Genomic DNA, 20,990 nt, shown 5'->3' with positions numbered 1-20,990 from the left:
ACGTACTTCCGGGAGCCGGCACGGCAGCTCGCTCGCGGAACGCTCACGTGACAGGCGGGCGGAGGAGGAGGAGGACGACGACCAAGGAAGAAAAGAAGATGGGACCAGGGTAGAGTGCGCATGCGCGGGCAGACTGGCGAGGGAGGGGGAGTGTTAAAGGGAGCCGTGACGTCACAGGGCGGCACCATGGCAACCGGGCTATAAGTAGACCTAGGGCCTGCACCACAACACACTGCAGAAATATAACCCGGTTTAAGACCGCTTTAACAGAGTGTGTGTGTGTGTATATATATATATATATATATATATATTATATGTCAGAGAAAGCTCTGGAGTCATTACTATTATTATTATATATTATATATGTTATATTATAATATATATATTATATGTTACAGTATTTTATTATATATATATATATATGTATGTATGTTTATATATATATATATATATTCTCCCAAGACTGGGACTCAGGGCGGCTTACAACATTAAAAAACACCATACAGTTAAAAACGTACAAATACAGTATGTTAAAATAAGATTAAATTACTACAATAATTAAAACAAATCCATTGCTAAAATATCAAATACTTTTAATAACCGACAGTTCCCAGGATTCCCCAGCACTCAGCCAGGGCAGTTAAAGAGGTCTCAAACTGGGTTATTTCTGCAGTGTGTTTTTGACCATATAAAACGTCCTGCTTCAGTTCATCCCTCATAATACGCTTGGGAAGAGTAGACCCTCAGCGTAGTCCTCCCTCCCTCCCTCAGTATCCCTCCAGTGTCTGAAAAGTACTTTTCCACAGAGGATTTCGCAAAAAATGACCTCAGGTTACTACTCTCTTGTAAATTTCCCCTCAGTGCTCATTTGGTTTTCTTTGTTTGACACCAATGCAGTCAAAGGAGTTATCAGACAAGGGAAATTGGAAGTATAATCCAGTGGCAATCCGAACGCAATCATGGGGTTTCACGTTATTGCATGATAGACTACCACACGCAAATTCAGGCATGCTATTTTTGGGCAATGGGAAGCCAGTTTGAATGCAATTCCCATTCACATAAATTCGCTGAACTAGCAAATTCACATGAATGCGTTCTGGCCCCACTTTCTTTTCATTCACAATTAAGAGAAATTCCTCATGTGTGATAAAATCCAAAGTCACAGAAACAAAACCGTGTTTGTACTCCATGGATTAGAGTTTGCGAGTCTCTGGCACATTTTACTTTTGGTCTGATTTAGGTCCAGGAAAGCCAAGAATGACAGGATAGTATTCACAGTCAGCCTCTGAATGTGTGTACTTGACATACTGTTTTTGCAATACTGCCTTTTGGATAAAATAGCCCAGGGTTTTGATTCACAGCATGGCATAATGGTTTGAGCGTTGGACCACGGCTCTGGAGACCAGGGTTCGATTCCCTACTCAACCATGATACCCACTGGGTAAACTTGCGTAAGTCACACTCTCTCAGCCTCAGGGGAAGGCAATGGCAAACCTCCTCTGAACAAATCTTGGCAAGAAAGCCCCAGGATAGGTTCGACTTAGGGTTGCTGAGGGAAATGGAAGTTTGGATTTAACATATAAATAAGTATATGTTCCTATATAGATATATACATGTGTGTGTGTGTGAGTGAGTGAGTGAATCAAGTAGAAATAAAATTTCACCTTCCTTAATTGTCAGGAACAACATTTTTTTTAGTAGAGTGACTAAAAGTTCAAGAAATTTTCTCTTCTGAGCATGCTTAATGAAGGGTTATAAATATTATAACACACCCATGAATCTATAATGACTAATTTAAATGGGCATGCATTGTATGTAGTAGTATGAAGAAGATGTGGAAAATATACATGTAATAGGAATTTCTAACAGTTTCTACATCAGCCAGTGAAAACTGAGAAAGAAAATTGCAACAAAAATGACTTATAAAAATTATGTAAAACTTGAGACAACCCTTCTTGCAAAATTGTAATTACTAAAATGGAAATAGCGGTTTGAGCATTTGGACGACTGAGACTTGAGGCCACTGGGTGATCCTCGCAGCCTCAGGGGAAGGCAAGGGCAAACCACAAGTTTTACCAACAAACCCTCATGATAGGGTTGCCATAAATCAGAAATTACTTGAAGGCATACAGCAACAAAAGCAACACATGGTAGATGGTGAGATCAGGAGAAAATTAAATGTAGAGAGTAGCAGCTACCGACGACTCACAAATCTATTGCTGGTAACATGCATGCTGTTGTAGGTAAACCAACTGGCATCAGGCAGGTTTATCTACAAGCTTTTGATACATCTACCACTTCAGTTTTTAAAATCTAAAATAGCACTGAGTGGAGAATTTGATCCAAGATTTGGCACCAGCCAATGTGGGCAAGCAAAATATACTGTACTACTAATTTACTAGTAGGTAAAACTCCCCCCCCCCCCCCCCCAACGTGGAACATTGGAATATGAAGTAGTAAGTCTGACTGGGCATTTCTTTAAATTTTCTTCCTTCATCAAGTCAGTTGTTACGAACCTAAACGTGATAGATTCGAAGGAGCCCATACCTAAAGTTAGAATCATCCAATTCATTGTATTACTCATCATCATGTATGGATTGGAAAGTTGGACAGAAAAGAAAGCGGATAAGAAGAAAGTAAATTCATTTTGAGATGTGGTGCTGGAGAAGAGTGCTGAGGATGCCATGGAGAGCCAACAAGTCACACAAACAGGTCCTAGAGCAGATCAAGCTAGATATGTTCTTATAGGAACCCAGACGATGAAACTCAGGCTCTCACACTTTGGCCACACCATGAGAAGCCATGGATCATTAGAAAAGACAATAATGCTAGGGAAGATTGAATGCAGTAGAAAGAGAGGGAGGCCACATACTAGATGGATGGACTCTGTTAAGGAGGCCATGGGTATGAATCTGCAAGCACTAAGGAAAGTAGTGGAGGATATGGGGTCTTCAAGATATCTCACCCATAGGGTCACCTTGACTCGTGCATGATTCAAAGGCAGTTAACAAACATATATGTATGTGCCAGCACCACTGATGTAGAGAGATCTTGTAGCACCTTTGAGAGTAACTGAAATAAAGAAGTTGGCAGCATGAGCTTTCATAGACTTCAGTCTGCTTCCTCAGATGACTATAGTGGCTACTTTCTCAGATATACATTATGGCACTGCCTCTAGCGCTAGTGCCAAAGTACCACTGATTATTGCAGTTTCCTTTAAAAAAAATCTGATATACATTTTGAATCTTTTTGGCACCAACCCAAGTAAAAAAAATCTGATCATCCCTAGTCACAATGTCTTAAACCAGCATGATGCAAAACATGGTTTTAGGTCTGTGTCTTCAGTTGCATCAGAGCCAGTGTGGTGTAGTGGTTTGAATGTTGGACCAAAACTCTGGAGACCAGGGTTCGAATCCTCACTCAGCCATAGAAATGCACTGGGTGACCTTGGACAAATCATACTCTTTCAGCCTTAGAGGGAGGCAAATCCCATCTGAACAAATCTTGCTAAGAAAATCCCATGAAAGGCTCCCCATAAGATCACCATAAGTTGGAAACGACTTGAAGGCACACAACAACAACAACAACAACAACAATTTTGTTGCATCTGTAGTGTAGTTATCTACAACTTCAATACAAAAACCACTTCAGTTTCTTAAATGTAAAATTGTATTAAGAATTTGCCCCAAGATTTGCCACCAGCCCCCTATACACACACACATACACACACAAGAATGTGAGGGAAATTGCAGAGAACACATTTGTAGCCTTAAGTGGCTGCCTAAATTCCCTGAGGAGGGAAAAATTATTCCCACTTGAAAATTAAACTCATTTTCTTAGCATATCTACCCATTTACCTGATAGTCTATGTAGAAAAAAAATGCATATCCTTTTAAATTGCTCCTTCGCTACCCTGATCAATGGTACAACAGATTGGCTGAGGGTTTTTTGAGGACAGCTAAGCTGTGCTAAAAGATCCTTCGTTCACTCCTGTTAGTTTCTGCATCCTAAACACAAGCAAAATAGCCAGAATGCTGAATCCTAAATTGGTACTATAGCAACCACAAAGCTGTCATGGCAACCAAACAGATGCCAGATGCCAAGACTCACTATTACTGGCATGGATTTATGGCACTGCCTCTAGCACTAGTGCCAAAGTACTAAAATGAAGTGTGGTATCGTAGCAATAGCATCAAGAAGTAAGAAGTAAGAATGACAAGCAGTACTAAAACATGGTATTCCCAACTGGAAATGCCATGGCAGATGTTGAAGATGTACGTGTGTATAATAAGCTAGTATATATAAGCGTTTGCAATTAATGTGTCTGCAGTGAAACAAATTAGGGGTGGGGAATCATGGTACAGGCTGAGTATCCCCGATCCAAAAATCTGAAATCCAAATGCTCTATTTGCATGAGTGGCTTTCCGATGGTTCAGTGCTCACAAGCTTTGTTTCATGCATAGTTTGTATAAAATTGTATAAAAATTACCTTCAGGCAATGTGTACAAGGTGCATATGAAACATAAATGAATTTTGTGTTTAGATTTCGGTCTCATCTCCAACTTACATCATTGGTGGTGGTTGTGTCCCTCCATGTCATATTTAACTTATGACAACCTTGAGGCAAACCTATCATGGGGTTTTCTTGGCAAGTTTCTATAGAGGGGGCTTGCCACATCTGTCCTCTGAGACTGAGAAAGTGTGACTTGGCCAAAACCACCCAGTGGGTTTTCATGGCCGAGCAGGGATCCAAACTCTGGTCTCCAGAGTCATAGGCCAACGCTCAAACCACATCACACTGGCTGTCATTATAAGTCATTATCCAAAATCTGAAAAAATCTGAAACACTTTTGGTCCCAAGCATTTCGGATAAGGGATACTCAGCCTGTATAACAAAGTTACATTTCCAAAATGACACAAAGAGAAACCAAATTATGCACTTGTGCAGTGACAATCATTTGAAGTTACTTTTTCAATATTTCTTTTAAAGGTCATTTTAAAGCATGTCAGGCACCATGTCAGCATTCGTTGTTGTTGTTGTTGTTAACTGCCCCCAGGGATGTAGCCAGGGGGGGTCCATGGGGTCTGCCCCCCCTTCCATTAGATATAATGAATGGTGTGTATGCCCAAGCTCCATTATAATGGTGGCACTTAGTCTGGACCCCCCCCCCTTCCCAAAATCCTGGCTACGTCCCTGCTGTCCCCAAGTTGACTTCAACCTCTGGCGACTCTGTGAATGAGGCATCCCCAAGATTTCCTGTCCTCAATAGACCTGGTCAGTTGGTTCATGCAAATGTAGGGCCGTGTCCTTTTTGACCGGTGTGTGCTCTTCCTCTCTTTCTGCTGCCCTCTACCTTTCCAAGCATTATATATACACTTTTCTAGTGTATATATAAGAGTATACAATTAATGTGTTTGCAGTGAAACCAATTAGGGGTGGGGCTCATGGTACAGGTTGAATATCCCTTATCCAAAAATCTGAAATCCAAAATGTTCCAAAATCCAAAATTTTCCTGCCTTCTCATAATGTGGTCAAAGGATGGCAGCCTCAATTTAGTCGTTTTGGCTTTTAGGGAAAGTTCAGATCAGATTTACTCTTGTACCCATTTGTTTTTCTTTTTAGCCATCCACAGTATCTGCAGTTCTCCAGCACATCTCAAATGAATTTATTTTTTCCCTGTAAGCTTTTTTTTACCATCCAGCTCTCACACCTCTAATGGAAAATACGATGGTATAAAGCAGGGGTAGGCAACCTGCGGCCCGCGGGCCGGATGCGGCCCAACAAGGCCTTGGGACCGGCCCCAGCCCGGTCCTGCCGCCGATTGCCGCCGGAGCCTTTGGCCTCTCGCGTGAGGGCGTGGGGCCTTTGGCCTATCAGGAGGAGGCGGGCAATGGGGGGCAAGCGGCGGGCAAGGGGGGCAAGTGTCTATAGAAGCCTCCGAAACATGCATTTATATTAACATTTTTTAAAAAAAAATCAGCAAATTTGTTAGCATGTCCTCCATTTTTTATAAAAGTGTCCTCCATTTGAAATTTTTGTCCTACATTTGTCCTGGTTTATTTATTTATTTAATTTTTAAAAGAATTAATTAATTAATTAATTAATTAATTAATTAATTGGCTTCGGCCCCCCAATTGTCTGAGGGACAGCAACCCGGCCCCCGGCTCAAAAAGGTTGCCCACCCCTGGTATAAAGTAAACAATCCTCACCTTAGTGTTCAATTGTATATCTTTGCAATTTAGGATCTTGTCCAACTCTTTCATAGCTGTCGTGTAGAGAGATCTTGTCGTCCCTTTGCGACACCTCAACATTAGGAGGAACTTCCTGACAGAAAGGGCTGTTTGACAGTGGAACACACTTCCTAGGAGAGTGGTGGAGTCTCCCTCACTGAAAGTCTTTAAACAGAGGCTGGATGGCCATCTGTCGGGGATGCTTTGATTGTGATTTCCTGCATGGCAGGGCATTGGACTGGATGGCCCTTGTGGTCTCTTCCAACTTCATGATTCCATGATTCTATGACTAACTGAAAGAAAGAAGTTGGCAGCATGAGCTTTTCTAGACTTCAGCCTACTTCCTTTCTTTCATAGTTGCCCTTCCTAATCCTAGTCTTCTCCTGACCTCTGGACTGCAGTTTCCATTCTAGTTAATGATGGATTCAAAATATGGGGAGTCTTTGACTATTTTAATTCCCTCATCCTCTAATTTGTGAATATCCTCTGTGGTCATTGTGTTAGTTTTCTTAATGTTCAACATTAAACCTGCCTTTGCATTTTCTTCTTTGACTTCCCTTAGTAGTTGTCCCAAGTCGTTTTTGTTATTTTCTGCTCCTATTATGGTGCCATCTCATATCTTAGGTTGTTCGTAGGTTGTTGTCCTATCTTCACTCCTCCTTCCTTCGAATCTAAGTCTGCTTTTCATATGATATTTTCTGCATATAAGTTAAACAAATGTAAGTTCAAATGTTAGTTCAAATATAAGTTGAACTAATGTAACATCAGCATTACATTAGTATATATGTTAGCACTGGTAGCCTTTCCTATACATAGGCATTCTGCAGCGTCAGTTAAAATATTTTATTGCTTGAGGAGGACAAGATGGCAACCTCTTCCCATTCATGTGTAGAAGAACCTTAGCTCTACATTGGTGAATGGTTTACAGTGTCCTCCAAAATATCCCAAGTGGCAGGCTGTTTTAGAAAACCCAGGACAGCAAAGAGGAACAGCCAAGAAGCTAAGGAATAACAAAAAGTCACCTCTGTTACTTGAAGCAATCACCTTGCCCAATAGCAAGGCTGACCCTAACATTCAGAATGCAGTCAAAAATCCACCAAACTGTGATACCTTTATTGTCCAACCAAAATGCTCAATATACATGTTGCAAGGTTTTCAAGCTTCACTGGCTTCTACATCAGGCAAAGTATTACAAACCAAACAGGAGGAAAAACAATTGAAAATATTAGCCAGGACTGCATTTTGCTATTTCTCTTCTTAGTTAAGATGGTATGGAGGAGCCTATATTGCAGGCTGATAGTGGCACCTCCTTCTTCTGGACGTGTGGCAACTGGGAAATTCTCAAAGTCCAGAAGATTTAATAAGGTATCACAGTTTGGTGGATTTTAATTGGAATTGCTAAACGGCCAACATGGCTACCCCTGGATGTATTCGGAATGCCAACTTCTTCATCTATATGCACTATTGCTTTCTCTGTTGGGCTGGTTATAGCAGGACATAATTTGAGGGACTGTAACTTTCATAATTTCCAGCCAGTGTGACTTGATAATCAAGATAATGGTACAAAACCTACTGTACAGTCTTATCCCTATCTTATCAGAAGTATTTCCCACTGGGTTCAATATGGCTTACATCTGGTCATAACTAACACTAGAACTATCATGTCATTGCATAGTGCAAGGATTGGAAACCTGACACTGCTCCCATAGTTGTTGAACTATAGTTCCCTTCTCCCTTAAATAGTACACTCCACAGATTCAACCATCCACAGCTTGAAGATATTTAAAATTTATATAAACTCCAAAAAGCAATTCTTGATTTTGCTACTGTATATAAGGGACACTATTTTACCACTCCATTATGAACAATGGGACTTCGGAATCCATGGATTTTGGTATCCGCTGAGGGTACGCTGATGCCAAGGACCCACTGTAGCTTGTGCCTTTGAGTTCCCTGTCAGCTTACAGCAGGGCCTTATGAATTTCACAGAGTTTTCTTAGGCAAAGAACACTCAGAGGTGGCATGCCAATGTCTTCCTCTGAACGTAACTTGCAATACCTCATCTCCCCTGATGGTCTCCCTTTCAAAATTGTTGTTGTCATGTGCCTTTAAGTCATTTTCAACTTATGGCAACTCTGAGGTAAGTCTTTCAATTACCATTTATTATACTAACTTAACTAGGGCCTAAAACTAAGGAGATTACCGCACTAGCGTAAAAGCGTTCCCCAATGCGTTCTCACGGGCACGAGCCTGGAACGTGATGAGGGCCAGAACGCTAGTTTACCTCACAGCGGAACGCCGCCGTCGCCACCGGGCGTTCCAAATGTGTTCCAAATGTGTTCCCAATGTGTTCCAGGGAGGCCATTTCTGGGAACGGTTTTGAAACCATTCCCAGAAATGGCCTCCCTGGAACACATTTGGAACACATTTGGAATGCCCGGCGGCGACGGCGGCGTTCCGCTGTGTGGTAAACTAGCGTTCTGGCCCTCGTCACGTTCCAGACTCGCGCCCGTGAGAACGCATTGGGGAACGCTTTTACTCTAGTGCGGTAATCTCCTAAATGTTAGTCCTGACTAGAATAGAACTATTGAATCAATGGCAACTTGTTATATTTGATTAGTGTCTCTTCTGATTGGAACAATGGGTTTAAGCCTAGGGATGAGGCAAGCTGCAGTTCAATATGATCTGGGATAGTGCATAGCAGTGTGCCGAGTGACTGCAGTGTCAATCCAGTTGAGATATTGTGCTGCCACATATTGTGCTGATGATTGGCATTCTCCTGTACAATCGCTTCTCTTACTCAAAATGCATGCTACTCAGTGCAGAGTCACAGTGCATGTGCAAAACCTGTTAATGAGGTCTTTCCCTTTAATTTCAGTGCAAGGGACATTTCCACATTCCTCAGTCACAGTGTATTTTTCAGTAAATTGACACTATTGCAAGTCTTTGATGGTGAAATGTTTCCCACTTGAGAGCTACCATTCAGGGTTAACCTGGTAATTATAGCAAAGTTCTAATAGTTCAGATGTCATGGATTACTTAACAATAAGTCTTGCAAACTGCAAGACAAAGATTGTCAGATGAGATTAGAGAGTTATAAAATGAAAGGAAAAATTCTGATTGCAACTAAGGCTCATTCTTGAGGGAAAAACTCAAGCTCCATCAACAAAGAAGTGGAAAATATGTATATGCATATGTATATGACATAGAATTCGCATGATTAAGATGTATGCTGGAAAAATTCTGGAAAAAAATGAAACAAAAGTCTAAATGTTGCTATATGTGTGTTTGTCCTTACAATACTGAAATGTAAGAATAAAACAGCTTGATGTAGTTTAATTAAGGCAAATTTAGTTAGTTTATTTGAGGACACTTTGTGAGCCTTTCTATTCTTTAGCTGCTGGGTTATAATGAAATACACAAGACCAATTGTCAGTTTAATAAATACTGCATCAAATCAAATAAGTAGATAAAGTTAATGGGAACAATGGATGCCTACTTAAGTTTTATTTATTTTCTTTACCACTGCCTCCATTGAAATAAATAAATAAATATATTATTTTCAAGATAACAGAACCCAGGAGGACAGTTCATCTTTTTGTCCCTAAATATTTCAGCCATCAAAGAGAAATCTATTTTAACACAGCTGTATCGTCCTAGAACACTTTTAGCTAATGACCAGCACAATGCAGACTTGTCTGACTTGCCTTGCACAAGATGACTGTTGTGTTGCCACTTAGTGCAGTCATAGCTGGGCAATCACCAAAGTAATCATAGTTTCAAACATTTGCCTTAGATGCAAACAGACGAGAAAAGAATATTGTTCCATTTGTATGGCAAAGCTCTAAAAACTTTCAATAGGCAGATTGATGATAGTTAATGCTTTTTTGTCTGTTACATAATATTGTGATTTACTGTGGTTACAGTATTTTTATTCTAGTGACTGTAGAATCATAACAGTAAATGTTTAACTTGTTGTCATCATTAATTACCATCAAGTCCACTTTGATATATGGCAACCCTGTGAATAAGACTTCCAAGTCATCTTGTCATCAACAAGCCTGCCCAGGTCTTATTGTATTTTCTAGTGTCTTCTCATGATATATCCAACATATGACTGTCTCACTTTACTCATCTTGGCTTCTAGGGAGATTTCAGGCTTGGTTTGCTTTAATACCCATTCTTTTGTCTTTTTGGCAGCCCATGATGTCTGTAGAACTCTCCTCCAGCACATTTAAAATGAGTCATTTCTGTTCCTATCAGCTTTTTTCACAACCATACACAGAAATTGAAAATACAATAGCGTGGTCAATCCTGACTTTGGTATTTAATGATATAACTTTACCCTTGAGGACTTTGTGCTAAATCCTTTCCTATGCTGAGAGGAAAACAATTACAGGGGACTTTATTTGGGAAAGGACTTTTGTAAAGATGATGAAACATAACTTCTGTGCTTTCAGAATAACATGCCAACAAGATGCAGAAAACCAGGCAGTTTGGAGTTTTAGCATTTCAGACTTGCTAGAAAGAGGAAGCCCATCATGGCACAACCTTTCCACAGTGGTGGAAAAGCTCCTCAGACTTCAGACTAAAATCCAGAGTGGACTCAGCATCCCACTGACATAGGAATTTTCAGCCTGTGTGTGGGAGAAGGAAGAGGAAGTGATAGAGAATTAATTTGCCTTACCTTATGTTTTTGTAAGCTAATCCTTTGAATTGTTGCAGTTTGAAGTATATGGGGTGGGCAAATAATACAGTAGGATCTTGGTATCTACTGGGGTTTGATTCCAGGATTCCCCTAAATCCGTGGAAGCTCAGATCCCATTGAGTACAATGGCACAGTAAAATGGTGTCCCTTATATAAAATGGAAAAGTCAAGGTTTGCTTTTTGGAAATTATATTTATTTTGAATATTTTCAAGCTATGCATGGTTGAATCTGTGTATAAAGAATCCATGGATATGGTGGGCCAACTGTACTCACCAAGGCACTATCTTTCCATAGTAAGAGCATTCTTCTCTGAGGCAAGAGGCTATGTTGATAGTAGCAATGCTGCTACCAGGGTCTTCTGTGTCAGACAGGCTTTTGTTGATGAGCCAACTAAATGTGCCAGACAGCTACTCGGCAGCAGCAGTATTGGGGGTTGACACTGGCAGAGGATTTCTCAGAGACAATAGTAGTGGCACCATCGCTAATGACTATTAGTACTGTGCAGAAGGAGGCACAGTAAATCACCTTTTGAGTATCTTTTATCACAGAAACCCTATGATGAAACAATCCAATAATGCCAGAAGATGAAACTCTCAGTTCAGATGGTACTCAACAAGCTACTAGGGTACTGCCCAGAACAACTATGAGTAGCACTGTGATTAATGATACAACTGGGCACAGGCTGAAAACACATTCAGCTGTTGATGTGATAAAAGGGGAAGAGAAAGTCTGAAGTGGCAAAACACACAAGGGCATGGAATATGAGAAGCATGAGCCAGGGGAAGCTAGACACAGCAAAACGAGAAAAGGAATGTATAAACACTGCAATACTTGGGGTGAGTGAGCTAAAGTGGACACAAATGGTTCATGACTCATTTTGAGTCAGATGAGTCTGCAAGACCTGAGCAGGGCTGTTGAGGATAGAGTGACTTGGAGGTCTTTCATTCATAGGGTCGCCATAAGTTGAAGTTGACTTGATGGCAGTCAGTAGCAATGAGGAGGGCATGATATTGTATCCAGTCCTTTCCCTAAGACCAACATGGCCTGTCACCACTAGTTTTATGAGCTCATTGAAGAACTTTCTAAGAGTGTAGGAATAACAAGACAGCCTGGATAGGGCCTTTGGTGCACAACTGGTTCTCACTATAATATCTGTTGTGACCAAAACCATGCATTGTATGTGGAACCAAATACTGATTACAGAACTTTTTCTCCATGTAGGCCTGCTGCACTGGCACTAATCCAGGATAACGAAACGGGCTGATCTGCAGTCATGATAGTATACACAAAAGAGCATGTGTGCCACACTTTTACTCCAGATCCTGTTCTTCCCAGAATGCATGTATGCTAGAAAGTCCATGGGGAGAAAGCCTATCAGTGGCTACTAAGCATGATGGCTACATATAATCTTTAGAACCACGTGCCATTAAATACCAAACTACAGAACATAGCTATTGCTTTCATGTTCTGCTTTGTTGGCTTTGAAAATCTTGTCTTATCCAAAAGGAGTTTTCACATGTTCTTAAGCTTTTCTTGCCATAGTTCTCTTGTTGTGCCTTGTTACCATTTCCTATATCATTGGTCTGTCTGTTTCATCCTGAGTGAACCACTTTGAACTTGGGATGGCTGCAATTGCCAAAAGGTTTCTGCTGCATATCTACCTCATGTTAAATAAACAAATAAATAAATTTGTATCAGATAAATCAAATAAGCAAGGGAGTCTCCAGATATTGTTGTTGTGTGCCTTCAAGTCATTTCCACCTTATGGCAACCCTATCATGTTTTTTTTTAATTGGCAAGATCAGAGGAGGTTGCCATTGCCCTCCCAAGGCTGAAAGCATGTGACTTGCCCAATGTCACCTACTGGATTTCATGGCCAAGCTGGGAATCAAACCCTGGTCTCCAAAGTCATAGTCAAACACTCAAACCACTATGCCACACTAAGTCCATATCACAGGAGTGCAATTTCCATTGGCCTTAGTCAGCAGAGCCAATGGTGAAGGATGGTCGGGTGGCATTCTAACAGTGTCTAAAAGGTCACATGTTCTCTATCCTTGCTCTAAGTCCTTGAGTGAATTGCAGTTCAAGCGTTTAGACAAGCAAATCAAGAAACAAGGAAGTTTGGTGCAGACAGCAATGCCACTTTGAGTTTTATTTTCACACAAATATAATAAAGCCACTCCAGTTGGGACACAACTTACATAAAAAGCATTCCAATGTGTAGCTGGTGTTTCTATTTCAAGATATTTCAAATACAGAAGAAAACAGCAGCAGAACTCAACATGGAAACTTTTCCTTTGGCATCTTAAGTGCTCCCATATAGGTATCCCATGTGCTGGATGCTAGTGGGAAAGCATTTATCATAGTGACACCTTTAGGGATTCTGTAGGAGCATAGGAAGCTGGGATGAGGATGACCCATGTCAAGGAATGCAGGGAAACAGTGCTCCAGGCACTCGCTAGAGCAGACTGGGCTCATGTGGACGTGTTGTGCTACAATTTCCAGGATCACATACCTGGCTGTGGTATTCTGAGAGTTGTAGTCTGTAACAATCTAGAGGGCCCTAGGCTGAGGAAGCCTGAACTACAACTAAGGCAAGGGCACCCAAGTGAGGATGGTGGATGGGGTTTACACAGTGGAGATGAGGCATAGCTGCAGAATATGATACATCATTGGCAGGTATTGTAGATTTGGATCTGCTGGTTAATGTCTCCCAAGATGCCTCTCATCTTGGCTTCCAGCCCATCCAGTTGGGCTGCTTTCTCTTGCAGCAGCCTCTCATTTTCTTCATATGTTTCTTCTAATGCTGAGTAAGGAAAGGGAAAAGATAGGTTGGAATGGAAAATAAAAAGTAGAAGAGAGTAAGCTAAGGGCACAGTGACTTGTATATTCCCATTCCTGGATCTAAGGTTCTAAGAGCCAGTTGCATGCTTGTAGCACCACAGGTCCAGACCTGGCATGGATGTTTCCTTTGGGACAGAAAACAATACTCCCTGCCCCCAGTGAGAATGTTTGCATTGTTTTCATGGTGTATACTCCACGCAGTGCTGAAATACTCAGGGGGTGGCAGAAAGAGGTGAGGACTGGGGGGAGGGGTGTGTATTGGGTGTGAAGTCCGTTTAGTCACCCACAGACTCTTGGTAGCTTCCTGGCTTTGTACGATGATGGCTTGGGCCATGAAAATGAATTTAAAGCCAGTGCCTTCTTATTTGGAGGCACCTCCTCATCCTGTTAAGGAGTCGCAAAGCAACAGTTCTAAGCTCCTGCAGTGACCAAGATTCTTCACAAGATAACAGACTGTAAAATGGGCAGTGTGCTCAGTTCTGTGCCTCCTGATAAATTCCTGTTTTAATAGCTGGGATAGCAAATGTCTGGCCCTCCACATAATGTTGGATTGCATTTCCCACCATTGGCTATGCTGAATATGGCTGATGGGTGCTGCAATCTAGCAATATCTGGAGGGCTGTATTGTTACTCACCCCTGTCTGGCCTACCCAGCAGAATTATCACTGGAGTGGAAATGTATTCTTCCACCCTCAAGGACAGAAGACAGGGATCAATCCATAATATCTGCTTGGTGGGAAGTTCTCCCTCTGCTTCTCCCTACCCACCCCCATAACTGCCTTTCACTTACACACACACACACACACACACACCTTTTCCCTTCTACTCATCTGCTCTATCTGGTCATGGTATATTCTGCCTCTTTGTTTATCCTCCACACAGACACACACATCTGGTATGTAATACATTGGGTAATTTCTCAATTACCTAATGAAAAATGACTTTCACAGTTTCTGCCCATGATGCAAAGAGAGACAGCAGAAAGAATGAAAACTGAATCTTATGAAAGCTTAGCTAACTAAAGGAGCAGGCAGACCTTCTAATGGGTAAGGGACAGGAGGACTTCACTAGCCCATATAGCAGGTCTGAGGAACATGTGACCCTACAAAGGTTGTTGGAGAGTAACCATCATCCCACTGACCATGGTGACTCATAGGCTGATGAGAGCTGCAGTTCAACAATATCTGGAGGGCCATACGTTCCCCAGCCCTACCTTTCTTATATATCTACATGTTCCTCTCTACCTTATATATACATGTCAATGATCTTTCACACACGTTACCTCCACAATCCTTTTGGGATGTGGAACAGATTTCTGAAAAGCTGAACTTTGGAATCATATATTTTGAGTATAGAAGGAAAGTTGTATAGACAACCAGTTTATTATGAAGATGTTACATATACAAATCTTCTCTCTGCCTGGGAATGTAACAACAAATCATCAATGCCTTTTTAAAAGAAGAATTTTTAAAAGTCTTGCAGCTAAAATACAAATATAAACTTAATTGATAAACCACTGTCCCACCCCTTACAGGCAAATTATAGGGATAATTAATTGTTCTAAGGCCAGCACATTAAGATTGGCCAATCATATCCCATCAAATGATTGGGAGTAGAGAATTGCTTCAACCTTGCATTTCAACTTTACACTGAAAATATAATAGTGCTAGGAGAAATCATTCAAGAGACCGGGAGCCACAACTGAAAAGACCTTTTGAGCCTTTCTTGCAGGAAACACTTGGGAGAAGATTTCAGATGCTGATATATTATAGGCAGGATCATGAAAAGAAGGCATCCTGTCAACATTTGAGATCCTGGGGCATACTTACCACTGAGCCGACGCAATTTGTCATGAGCATCACGCAGCAGCCCCTTGGCTTCATCTCGTAGGCGCTCTGCTTTTTGCCGAGCCCCCAGGACATGCTGGGCTTTGTGTTCCACAAGTTCCTTCATTGTGCGGTACCTGTCACTTAAGGGGCCATCTAGGATCTGGGATGCAGCAAGAAAAACAGGCTAAATGGAGAACAGAACTGAAAACATCCTTGTTGTCACATTCCCCAGTCTCCATATTATTGTACTATTGTAAAAAGGGCAGCCAAAAATGAAAGACAGCAATTGTGCCTCACAATCATTCTGTTGGAATGTTTGAATGACCAAGGTTCATTCATGTGAATGATGCTGCCAACCATATAATGTCCTCAATATGTAAAGTACTATGGACCACAGTATTAGTGAGTGGGAGAGGACAGATCTCTGCCCAGCAATATCAAAACATCAAATCTAGATCTAGGAGGGAAACTTGAAGTTTCAAGCCCATCCAGGCCTCCCCAGCCAGCCACATAAGCAATAGCAATACCAAGTGCATCAAACTAGGCAGTGACTGTGGGGGGCTGCTACAACTGCTTGAATCCTCTGGACCCCATCTGTTTCCCTGTAGTGGGCGGACCTTATCACACGTGGGGGGGGGGTTCCAGCTCAGATCCGCAGCCACTCCTGTTCTAGCAATGCAAAGCATGATTTTTTTCACACCAGATCCAAAGTCACTCCTGTCTAGCAATGCGAATTAAGGTTAAAATGTGATGTTTTACCACACCTGGTTGCCTTTCCGCTGCCCTTCTGAACTGAGGGAGAAGCGGAGTCACTTTTATTCCAAGCAAGTCACATGATGTGGATTCAAGGAAAGGGGAGTGAGTGCACATTGTATTACCACACTGGAGGGTTCAACAATTCGAATTGGCACCCTTGCACATGCTCAATGGGGCTCTGGACTCTGTCCTCCTTCCCTGCCCCCCTCCTTAGCTGTGATCCTTCATCAGGGTGAAGAAGCAGTCAGGGGATGATGGGATAGATGGCAGTTTGGCAAAGAGGGTGAGATGGGGATACAGGAGCAATCAGTGGATGATGGGATGGATGGCAGGGGGCCACTGGGGCCAGGATTGGGATGCAGGAGAAGGCAGGGGACAATGGGATAGGTCACTGGGGGTCGCCAGGGCCAGGATTGGGATGCAGGAGAAGGCAGAGGATGATGGGATAGGTCACTAGGGGTTCCTGGGGCCAGGATTGGGATGCAGGAGAAGGCAGGGGATGATGGGATAGCTCATTGGGGGTCGCTGGGGCCAGGATCGGGATGCAAGAGAAGGCAGGGGATGATGGGATAGCTCATTGGGGGTCTCTGGGCCAGGATCGGGATGCAGGAGAAGGCAGAGGATGATGGGATAGCTCACTGGGGGTCCCGGGGCCAGGATCGGGATGCAGGAGAAGGCAGAGGATGATGGGATAGCTCGCTGGGGGACGTTGGGGCCAGGACTGGGATGCAGGAGAAGGCAGGGGATGATGGGAATGACGGGATGGGTTGCAGGATGGCAGAGGGGGCAAGATGGCATGAAGGAGGAGGAGGGGAATCACGGAGCAGGACACAGGGGGCCAAGAGGGGTGACATCGGAGTGGTTTTCCACACCAGACCAATTCACAGTGCAATTGAAGTGAGCCTGGAAGTGAATTATGTGAAATCACTTTTTTTTGGTTTTACCAAAATGAGGGGTCACTTTGGAATCACTGCGGAAGCACCTCGCAAGGAGCTTCCATAGAAAGGAATGGCGTCTGATAACACATTCACATTCTGACGTGAATGCACATTGTTGGAAGCATAGTCATGTTGGAACTGACCTGCAAAAGCTCTAAAAATCTCCGTGTGAGAAACCTCATTGTCAGGATGGGCTGTTGCTCTGTCACTTGCTGTGACAGGCACTTGCTCCATCTATTCAGTCTATGCACTCTGTCTGTGGCACATTAGGGGCTGGAAGACTACATAATGGACTAAGGTATGGGTTAATGGATAGTCCTGTCGTTGGGACTAAAAGGTTTGGGGCTATAAATCCTACAGTTCCTTATCATTGGCCATGCTGGTTGGAGCTGATGGGCCACTGCCTCCAAACTAATTATTCCACAGGAATGCATGGAGAGCCCAAACAAACAAGGCATTGTGACTAAAGAAAGGCAAGACATTTGAGTGAAAGGCCTCAAAATCTCCAAATGTGTCAAAATGGTCACAGCAGGTAACCAAATACTATTCCTGGTTTCTCCAGGCCTGATTCCAACAGGCTTTCCATCATTCAGAATCACCCTTTTTCATCCTGGCAAGTTTTATTCAGTTATCAAATATTTTGTGGGGAATCTGAAATGCCCCAAGAAATCCTTTGAGTCTAAACTGCCTTCACTGGCTCCCCCTCCCTTTCCGCATTCAGTATAAGCTCCTGCTGTCGACATTTAAAGCCCTCCATGGACTGGCCCCTCCTTACTTATCAGACCTTCTTTCTCCTCACCTTCCAACCAGGGCCCTCCGTTCTGGTAGTCAAGGGTTCCTGTCTCAGCCCAGGATTTCCTCTGCCCCATCCCGGATTCGCCCCTTTTCACTTGCTGCCCCTCACTCCTGGAACCTTCTTCCCCCACAAGCAAGAGCCATCACTTCTTTAACTAGCTTCAAAATGGAGTTGAAAACCATCCTGTTCAGAGAAGCCTTCCCAGGCATTGCATAATTGTCGCTTACTATCTGATGTTCTTTTGTTGCCTGTTTATCGAACCATTTCCTGTATTGCTATATATTGTATATGTATTATCCTACTTGAGAGTATGTATTTTCCCTGGATGAAGATTAACCTTCCATTATGAAGCCAAGCCCTCCCTCCAGTCCATCTGCCTTGGTCCAGGCCTCGGAGGTAGAGAGGAACTGCTGGACCTCTTACCCTTTCCCTCCACCACTCCCTTCTCCTTCTGTGTCATGTCTTTTTAGATTGTAAGCCCGAGGGCAGGGAACCGTCTAACTAAAAAGATTGCATGTACAGCGCTGTGTAAATTTACAGCGCTTCAAAAATAAAGGTTAATAATAATAATAATAATAATAATAATAATAATAATAATACAGAATTGTTGTGAGGATAAAGCAGGATGAAGTGATCTTGGGGTGGAAGAAATATATAACAGAATGTGTAATAAACAAAATAAATACATTTTATTCCTGTACTGCAATTGTGTTGGAAAACTTAAGTGATAGCAACAGAGTTTGTCAGGTCATTTGTGGTTTCTGGTAACTTATGATACACTGGGGTGAAATTGGCAAGTCTGAATCTCTGGAAGCACTGAAGACAAAAAGCAAATGTAGTTGGCACCAGAATCAATGAAATAATTAAGTCTATGAAAATACATGAAGTACCAGGAGAAAAATATGAAAGGCTTCCAAGTATTGATTTGTACCTGAAATACTGGCTATGCGTAACTTTTTGGCACCTTCCTAAGGTCTGTATGAGAAAAAGCAGACTAGAAAAATAAAATAAAACAATTACAATGAACAGATAAATGGTTGTGCATATGAATTTTGCACACACTATGCAGTCAGGATGATGCCTTCAAAGATTCTTGGGCAACTGTAACACTTTCCAAGTAGTTTGACGCCACTTTAATTGCAAGGCTCCATCTCATGGAACCCTGGAATTGTAGTCTGTTGTGGCACCAGAGCTCTCTGGCACAGAAGGCCAACTATCTCACAAAACTACAAATCCCAGAATTCCATAGCATTGAGCCATGGCAGTTAAAGCAGTGTCAAACTGCATTAATTCTGCAGTGCAGATGCAGCCTTGGAGTCCCATGGGATACCTACTGCCCATCCCACTTTACTTATTTTTTTAATCAAATATTCAGAATTGGAGAGCTAAAAGGAAGGAAGACCCTTTAGAGAAGTAATGTAAGTAAAATTTGGCAGCCCAGATGTTTTGGCCTACAAACGCTTTAGCCCAAGTCAGCAAAGCTAGTGGTAAAGTACTGTAGGATTTGTAGCTCCCAAACAGCTTGAGAGCCAAAGCTTCCCCCAACCGTGCTCTGGAGCTTGGATCCAGCCTCACATACCTGTTCAGCTTCTCCAGCTCGATCTCTGGCAGCGCTAGCTGTCTCCTCAGCTCTTGTAGCTGCCAGGCTGTTGTTGGCCCGTTTCATCTTGAGAGCATCCACCTGCTGGTCGAGGTGGCCCACCCGTTCCATGGCAGCAGCCAACTGGCCTTCGGCACTTGCTGTCTTTGCCTGGATCTGGGAGGAGAAGGGAAGCAAGAGGGAGAAGCAGATGGATAAACAAAGAGAAACATGTGGGACAGCATCACTTCACCCACTGGGCTGCTGGCTTCATACATGTGCTCTACATCCAGAGACGACATGGAAAAAAATATTAGTGTAGGGTCACAATAGGGGCAAAATTGATTGGAGATAGGATGAATGTTGTCCCGAATTTTAAGGGCCATCAAAGAAAAGGGGGAATTACTTACCTGCACCTGTTACCTCCTTTTTGGTATCCCCAGACACTGCAATATGGAGCCAGGCACAACTGAGAAGTCACAACTTGCTTGTTCCATAGTTAACTGCCATGTTTTACTTTTTTCATGACGATGTGAAGAAATTACATTCCAAATTAGTGAGAAGAATTTTAATTGTGTTTTCTCAGCACGGAATAAGGAGATAGTACAGGAATACCTTGTTAATCTAAATGAATATACGTCTCCAGGACCAGATGAACTACATCCAAGGGTATTAAAAGAACTGGCAAATGTAATATTGGAACGATTGGTAATATTCTTTGAAAACTCCTGGAGAACAAGAGAAGTCCCAGCAGACTGGAGGAGGGCAGACATTGTCCCCATCATCAAAAAGGGGAAAAAGAGGATTCCAACAATTATCATCCAGTTAGTCTGATATCTATACCAGGAAAGATTCTGGAGCAGATCATTAAACAGAGAATCTGAGAACATCTAGAAGGCAATTCCATAATCACAAAAAGTCAACATGGGTTTCAGAGAAAGAAGTCATGCCAGACTAATCTGATCTCTTTTTTTCATAAAATTACCAGCTTGATAGATGAAGGAACTGCCATAGATATAGTATATCTTGATTTCAGTAAGGCTTTTGACAAGGTTTCCCATGACATTCTTGCAAACAAGCTGGTAAAATGTGGGCTTGACAAAGTAACTGTTACATGGATTAGTAATTGGTTGACTGGCCGAACCCAAAAGGGGCTCAACAATGGCTCCTTTGCATCCTGGAGAGAAGTGACCAGTGGGGTCCCACAGGATTCTGTCCTGGGCCCAGTGCTATTCAACATGTTTATCCATTACTTGGAGGACAGAATTGGGGGTTGGAAATGGGGATTTCTTTTTGATAATTATTGAT

The 20,990-nt window shown here is 42.4% G+C and overlaps 1 protein-coding gene across 2 annotated transcripts in view; it reads right to left on the bottom strand.

Moving 5' to 3' along the window:
- Nucleotides 1-13,060: 13,060 nt before the first annotated feature.
- Nucleotides 13,061-20,990, bottom strand: part of LAMB2 (laminin subunit beta 2) — a 76,208-nt gene continuing 68,278 nt past the window's right edge. For both annotated transcript variants that reach the window (XM_089518289.1, XM_089518297.1), the window contains 3 exons: nucleotides 19,683-19,859; nucleotides 15,614-15,773; nucleotides 13,061-13,746 (listed from right to left, as the gene is read on the bottom strand). In XM_089518289.1, coding sequence (XP_089374415.1) covers nucleotides 13,610-13,746; nucleotides 15,614-15,773; nucleotides 19,683-19,859 — 474 coding nt within the window. In that variant the 3' untranslated portion in view covers nucleotides 13,061-13,609. The remainder of the gene's footprint in view (nucleotides 13,747-15,613; nucleotides 15,774-19,682; nucleotides 19,860-20,990) is intronic.

This window comes from Sceloporus occidentalis, unplaced genomic scaffold (genome assembly GCF_023333645.1).
Source record: "Sceloporus occidentalis isolate IW3139 unplaced genomic scaffold, rSceOcc1.0.p SCAF_1, whole genome shotgun sequence".
Taxonomy (NCBI): domain Eukaryota; kingdom Metazoa; phylum Chordata; class Lepidosauria; order Squamata; family Phrynosomatidae; genus Sceloporus; species Sceloporus occidentalis.
Note: the sequence above shows the minus strand (reverse complement) of the source record. Positions and strands in the feature narration are given on the sequence as shown.